This window comes from Ammodytes marinus (genome assembly GCF_949987685.1).
Source record: "Ammodytes marinus genome assembly, chromosome: 18".
Taxonomy (NCBI): Eukaryota; Metazoa; Chordata; class Actinopteri; order Uranoscopiformes; family Ammodytidae; genus Ammodytes; species Ammodytes marinus.
In genome coordinates, this window is record NC_137222.1 from 12,965,239 (window position 1) to 12,972,844 (window position 7,606).

Genomic DNA, 7,606 nt, shown 5'->3' on the forward strand with positions numbered 1-7,606 from the left:
GGCCACTGGGTTCCGCATTTCATAAATATTAATACAGAGTCCTCCCTCTCCAAATGGGTAGATTCTTTAATTTTGTTAGAGGGGGAAGTGCTTTATTCACTTAATGGCTTTTATTAGTGGCCGGTCTTCAACTCTTTCATTAGCTAAAGTGCTGCTATAATTTACAGGGTAAAGGAGGGTGGGGCTGGGGGCGAGCTGGTGTCTGAGGAGGGTTGATCCTTCTGCTGCGGGACGGGGAGGCACGAGCCTATACCCCCAACCACTGCAGCTATTCCTAAAAAGTAGCTATTCTTTCAGAACCATAGTCTATAATCATCAAATAAACTAAATTGCATGCTCTTTGACCATTATAGTGTTGTAGTAAGTGTTGCACATAAGCATTGTATATGTCCATTTAATTTGAATCTACATATCTAAATCCTTGTTAAACATCTAAGACTAACGTTGTTCGGTCAGACACCAATAATTAACAATAGCACTTGTAACAATTAAATGTTGTGTATGAGCGGAAAAGATAATTTTTTGTTTCTTTCTCCTTGAAAGTAGATTTATTACATTGGGGAACAAATAGTGAACGTTTTACTTTTCTATTGCACACTGTATGCTTTATTATTCTTTTTGGTCATTGATACATATTGTTGAAACTGCTGTTTTTCATTCAACATTTGTGTATCTTTTGAGTATCTTTGTCTATCAAAAATGTAAGGGTCGGGTAACATGACCAAAGCTTGAATTTTAAATGCCAGTACCTTATATTAGGCTTTTGTATGCTATGAAACAGACTCATACCTTTAGGAAGGCTAAACTGAATTGTATGCAGCGTTATTTAGCATCTATGAAATGTAGTTTTTATGCTTCAAATTTCCAGTCTGTCTAGATCATACCATAGTCTATCTATATGCTTGTGCACACGCTGGCGCCATCCACTGCAATCACTGCTTAGCATCAGGTGCTCAGAAACAAAATGGCCGCAACATATCGACATCAGATAATGCAAGCTTCCAAAGAAGTGCTCATGGCTCTGATGAAATGCTCTTTATTTTGCTCAGTGGAGTCTTGTTAGTTACGAACAGCTGGGGTATGATGTCCCCAGACTGCGTCTGAGTGAATGAACTGATTAACCTGAGTGGCCGTCCCTAGCAGAGAGAGGGGGTGGGCCACCAGCCTGAATAACTGCCTTCATCATCAATGTCACATAAATCACTTAGCTGGACAGGGCTTTCAAATGAGACTTTTTTTCCCCTCTCCTCTGACTTTTCTTTCTGAAGTGGCCGCAGTTAAAGCTTTTACTTAGTGCTGGTGTGTTTCTAAGGAAGACCACTGTGTAACTGTGATGGAGCATAAGATTCAATGATGCAACATTTCTGTGACCAAACCACATGTAGCACATTAAACAAGTGAAAAATAAGTGAATGCTACACTTGATACACACAAGCTAACATTCATGTGGAGGGAGGAAATAAAGCTGGATAAAGAAAAAGAAAATTAAAATGTTGCACAAGAATACAAACAGCAAGATTCTTTAATGTTCTTTATTCTGAACGTACAGATCTTTTATAATTCAATGAAAGCCTTAACCGATATTCAATATGAACTATTCATGGTGTTAAGTATGGTAGGTTCTTTTGAAGGTGACACTTACATTCAATTCATTTAGCTGTTTTAATTATAGCAAGAAACCTGTGAGCCACGTTACGCAGACGCTCTAATAGATACGTTTGGTGATTTACTGGGTAACGGCACAGAACACTTTGTGATAACACAGGCCATGCAGTGAAGACTCCCTTTACTTTTTCACCAGCTGGATTACATCTTCATCCTCCATGACATGGTCCTTGCCAACCTTTTGAGGGTTGTGTTTCACAGATGCTCCCCATACCAGCGCACTGAAAGAGAACAGAAACAAAAGGATTGTACATAAAGCCAGTGAACAGGATGCACAATTTAAATTTTACACCACACTCAGAATCACAAGATTTTCTCAAAATTGCTCCAATCCACTCCTCAAATTTCACCAGAAAATGTATACAGATTTCAATCTATACTATCATCATTCAAGCTAAAGTAACCTACAATGTAAAATGGCATCCTTTAGTTACAAAGGCTTTCTAATCGCATGTCACCGTTTGACCCATTTATTCCCTGGAGGATAGGTAATGCTCGGCAGCACTAACATATCGACTGATTGACGATCTCATTTGGAGATGGTGGTGCAACACATCATCTCAGATCCTAATTCAAACACTCAAATTAATGCTTATCTGGCGTATCCTGCCGTAAAGAAGGCGATGGCTGTGATTAAAGCGACAGCATTGTTTTAAACCATTTGATGACCACTTGTCATTCTGGTGTAAGTGATCTATCGTTGCCTTTTGGTAAAGAAGCCATGTCACCCTTAAAGAAACTGTTAATAAATGAACTTGAGTGCGAGTGAGATCTACATACAAGTGAAAAGAAATTCACAATTCCAGCCGAAGCAGAAACATTTTAAATTGACAATAGTCTTGTCTAAGTGAAGAACCAATAATACTAGTTATATATATTTATAAAAATAGTAAAGCCAGCATGATCATAACTAAACATTCCTCCTTTTAACACGTTAAACAATGATTTGATTTCTCGAATGTCTGTGGGTAACAGGCATTTTCTTTATAAGACATATCCTAATGTCACTGATTTGCATTAAGAAATAAAATAGAACAAGAAAAGCATGGAGAGAAGGCACAGAAGAAAATGATAAGATTTCAAACTAGTTCACTGTACTCACTACTTCAATTCTTTGAGGAGGCTTTTGTGAATCTTCAAGCAGAAATCCTCGACTGCAGTATGTTCGTCAGGCAGCACAACAGGAGATGTGTAATCAGGAAGTTGGCCTTTGGGTTTAGTGTAGCTGCAAATTGACACACACAATCTCAGTCAAATTCAGATTTCACATTGACTCATTATTATGCACCATTTAATTCCTCCAAACTGCCCTTTCACGCTAATCATAGGTGACTGTATAAAAAAAATCTCTTACATGCGAACAAGCTTTAAGTAATCCCACATCCTCTCCAACAGGTCGTCAAAGTTCCAGTGGTGGTGGGCTGAGATGGGAACACAGTGGGGAACCTTGTAGATGATGTCCAGCTCCTCGATGGAGATCTGATCGATTTTGTTGAGCACGTAAATGCACGGGATGTAGACTCTGTTAGGGAAAGACACTGTAAGTGGCTGCTGTCCATGAAATTGCTACATAAATCAGCAAACATGGATGTATTTAGTATTCACACCAATGTCTTTTCGGTTTTCATTTACAATAACATCTTAATGCTTACAAGCTTTAACTGTGTGAAGTGGTATATTTTGGTTATTTTTGACAGGGTTATATGTATTGCATTGTAATATTAGTATGCATTATGCTCTCTCTTTTCATTCAGGTCCTTTCCTTTAGAAGGCACAAACAGCATTTATGCAGGAGAGACCCCGTGAATGCTTCGTTTCTCTACAGATGCAGAGATGTTATGCTGCTGCAACCTCTGGTGCATGGCAATGAAAAATACTGAAAGACAGTCCTGCCAAGTGAGATCCTTGTCCGACATATGACAAAGTGGAGCGTGAGACCCATTTCACATGCCCCAGACCACATTATCAATCTCCTAGAATGCATTTCTTGAGTTTTTACATTAAATAACATTGACGAATGGTAATGCCATAGGCTGTTAAGTAAGAGAAATAAAGGTATGACATTGCTAAAATGTCTTTCATGATTTACACACATACTCTATATGAAAAAAATAGTAAGTGGTCAGAAAAGCAAGTCTGGTTGGAGCCCTGTATGACACATGAAAAGCATTTTGAAATGTATCTGCATTGGTGTGGTGGGAATGGAAATGTGAGTGAAGATTTCAACAGGCCACTCCTACTGCAAATGACTAAGGCAGGCCCATTCTGGCACCTCAGCAGCTTACCGATTTCCCTCCACCATATCGATGAGGTCATCGGCAGTACAATCGCCACGCAGAGTGATGTCGGCATTGTGGATCTTGTACTCTGCCAGGATACTTTTAACAGTGTCACCATCCAGCTCACTCTGTGCACACTAGAGAGAGTAGGGGGCGGAGGGGGAGGGGAAGAGAGAGAGAATGAGAGAGAGAGAGGGGGGACAGGCATGATGTCAATCATGCACAAGCCAAAGAGACAATGACAACGGAAACACTTTTTACATATAAAACAGTTGCATTAACGGATCATTTATGTAAAGAAGTACAGTATATTATAAATTATCACTTACTAATAAAAATCAATGATTTTATGGGATTTACCCAAAACTAAATAAATGCTAATATTTTGCAGGATTGAAGAATTAATGTGAAGGAGTAACTTATTTAGTGTAATATTATGCATGTCCACCTGAGCGGGCAGCATTTCACCCCCTGCTATCACAATCCATGAGTCCTAATTATGAGAAAACTTCTTTATACACATACTGGTTTTAAAAAGGCTTTAACGTGTTAGCTTAAACTAAAAACAAGCTGCCAGAAAAATTACTATCATCAAAACGAAATGACAATCAACTGCAGATATCCCTGACAACTAAAATCCTGAGTACAAGAAGAATGGCAGTATAAAGTGAAATCCTTTAATTGACAGTTCATAGTGTTGGAGCGCGTTATAATAATCACTATAATAACAACCGATAACAATTTTTTTTTAAACTGTCACACATTTAAAAAAAATCATTCAGCGACTCATTAAGGGCGGACACTTGTGAGAAGTTTGCATTTCCTGTATTTAAACGGCTGTCATTCCCTGTGAGACATACAGTGGCTGTGAAGTTGATGCCTCCTTTGTCCTTCCTCTTGTAGCCAATGTTGGGTGGTTGCTTGTTTAGTCGAATGCCGAAACCCTCCAGCTCGTGTTCTATCAACTTCTTGTGACCAAGAGGCTTCAACACATCCAGCACTATCAGGATCAGGTTGCAAGTTCGAGCCACTAAAACAGTGAAGATGGAGAAGCAGATATTGGTTAAAGAAAAAAATCTTGCAGCATACAGTGTTTGCTAAAGTATTAGTTGTAAGCCAATGGGATATCAAAACTTGGTTAGGGCAAGCTCGTTCATTTGTCTGCTCTGAGAGTGGTAAAAAACAAAATAATCATGGGCTCTAAACATAATTCTTTTTTTTTTTACCTGCAATGACCTGTCTGCCTCTGCCCTTGCCATCTTTGGCTCCCTCAATGATTCCAGGGAGATCAAGGAGCTGAGGAGGAATGCACAAGTTAGTAAAATAAGCGCCTATCAAACCAACCACCATAACAAACTGAAAAACACATTTTCATTTATTTTTAAGAATAGCAAAAAATTATTGTACCTGAATCTTGGCACCTTTGTAGCGGATGACTCCAGGTACTGTGGTGAGAGTAGTGAACTCGTAGGCAGCGACCTCGGAGTACACACCTGCAAGGTTACTGAGCAGCGTGGACTTTCCCACTGAAGGAAAACCAACGAAGCCAATACGAGCATCACCAGTTTTTGCAACATCAAAACCTAAAACACAAAATAAAAGGAAAGAATCAGACACATGAATGACCCAAAATATCCACTCCAATGCTTTACATGACAGAAAAGGTGTTACAAAGCATGTTTGTAATGAAGCCCAGGAGAGAATAGAACCTGTACTTTGTAAAAATCCTGATCTTACCTTCTCCTGCTGCACCACCACTGCCTCCCTTTGGTGTGATGAGTTCCCTCCTCAGTTTGGCAACACGTGCCTTGAGCAGACCCAAGTGGTTAGATGTGGCCTTGTTCCTCTGCGTCCTGGCCATCTACAGATAACACAAACAAACACACAGCATTAGTTTTTGTGCTTGTTCTTCACACAATAGTTTTTTTAGGAACCAGTGAGTGCAGTCAGGTAGAAATAAAAGAAGAATAACCAGAGAAAAACTATGGCGCTTGCACACTAGCAGATTGTCATGGGTGTTTCCCATTCATTTTTTGCAATAAAAATTCAGCACAATAACACAGATAGATACTAAAGCATCATTAATATTATCTCAATAAAATATGTGATGAGCTACCATTATAGTTGCCATAACAATTATTATCGCTCATATGCAGTTATTTGAACATTTAAAGATGTCATTAAAGACTCAAATATACAATGTTGTATAACACTGAGAACTGGAACAAGGATCTCAGCTGGTATTCATTCCAGTCACCAATTCTAGGGGACACTTCCAAGAATAGGTTCACAATATTTCAAAGTCTGTCTTAAAACAATAGGTAGATAAATAGGTTCCCAAATGTTAAGGGCATGTAATCATTCCTGCTCTCCATACTGGCAATTAAGAGATCCTTTCATAATGTAATAGGTGGTGAGTAAAAAAAAATAAAAAATCGTCATTCTGTGCAAAATGTTTTTCCAGAGTTGATCTGCAGCTTCTCCAATTTGCATTGGACAAATATCTACTTAAATACTAAAGACTGATGTAACACTGCTGAACTTGGACAACAGCAGTCTTACAATAATATCTTATAAAATAAGTATTTTTTTTGTATGTTTCATTGTTGGAGAGAGCATGAGACTTAAAATGGTATTGCTAACAATTGTTTGATCAATAAAGAAATATTGAAATAATCTAAACTATAACAGTAAGCCACTTATCTCCATTTCTAACAGAGTTGTTCCAACACTGCAGTTCTATTGCTAACATTTCAAATTACTAAAATAAATACATTTTGATTTTCAAGGAAGAATCTGTCAACACAGACGTTGTTGCCCAACACGCATAATACGATAACATATTAATAAATGTTTAGGTTTTGGAGGATATTTAACACAACAGCAAACTTGTGACTGTTTATTTTATTTCTAGCCAACCAGAGTGAACCTAGTGTCCATGCTGCTAGTGCTATCCCATGTGAGATAGCAAGACTCTAAATTCTAACATTTAATTCATAACAGGTTTATAAGTAGAATGACCACGTATAGCAAATTAAGCTACAGCAAACGTTTTAAATACATGCTGTAATGTGTCAAGGAATAGTAAAACGTTATCCGAGGCCCAGCTGTGGGAGCTGGGTTAACGTTGGCTAGCGTTAGCCAAAACGTGACTGTTTCATTGGGTTAGCCGGCTGACTTCTAATAAACCTTACCTCACTCTCAATCTCTGCTATTTTGGCGAGTATACTCATGATGATGGAGGTTCTGGTGTCAACGTTGGCGAAGAAAAAAAAGTTGGACAGCTTTTTACATGGAAGTTGGCAGAGTTAGATGGTTGTTTAGAAAAGCCACACCAGCTAGGCTAGGCTACAGGCTACACCACGCAAGTGCCGCTACGCTGTGCGCCCCTTCGCTGGAATTCTCGCGAGAACATAATTTGACGTGGCGCACTGCTCCCGATCAGAGTAGAGTCCAGCTGCCAATAGTATCCAGCTGCAGCCTGAATACGTCCATGAACATTATTTATTAACCCAAATATAAAAACGTGGGCTACATAATCAGAGTTGGTAGTTCCTCCTACATCTAGGAAGTGGTGACGTATTTTGAAATGTAGCCTACTGCATAAACCTGTGGCTCAAAACCTTTTTGGCTCATGTCCCTTGTGTTGGAGGCCCTCATCA

General features: G+C 38.9%; 1 protein-coding gene across 1 annotated transcript; it reads right to left on the reverse strand.

The window, feature by feature from the left end:
• Positions 1-1,526: 1,526 nt before the first annotated feature.
• On the reverse strand, positions 1,527-7,354 carry drg1 (developmentally regulated GTP binding protein 1). The gene is made up of 9 exons (XM_080046440.1): positions 7,139-7,354; positions 5,682-5,805; positions 5,352-5,527; positions 5,171-5,240; positions 4,805-4,974; positions 3,951-4,081; positions 3,020-3,187; positions 2,768-2,890; positions 1,527-1,886 (listed from the first exon to the last, which is right to left on the reverse strand). Exons 1-9 carry the CDS (start codon positions 7,175-7,177, stop codon positions 1,787-1,789), a joined length of 1,101 nt encoding a protein of 366 aa, XP_079902566.1. The 5' UTR covers positions 7,178-7,354; the 3' UTR covers positions 1,527-1,786.
• Positions 7,355-7,606: the final 252 nt, after the last annotated feature.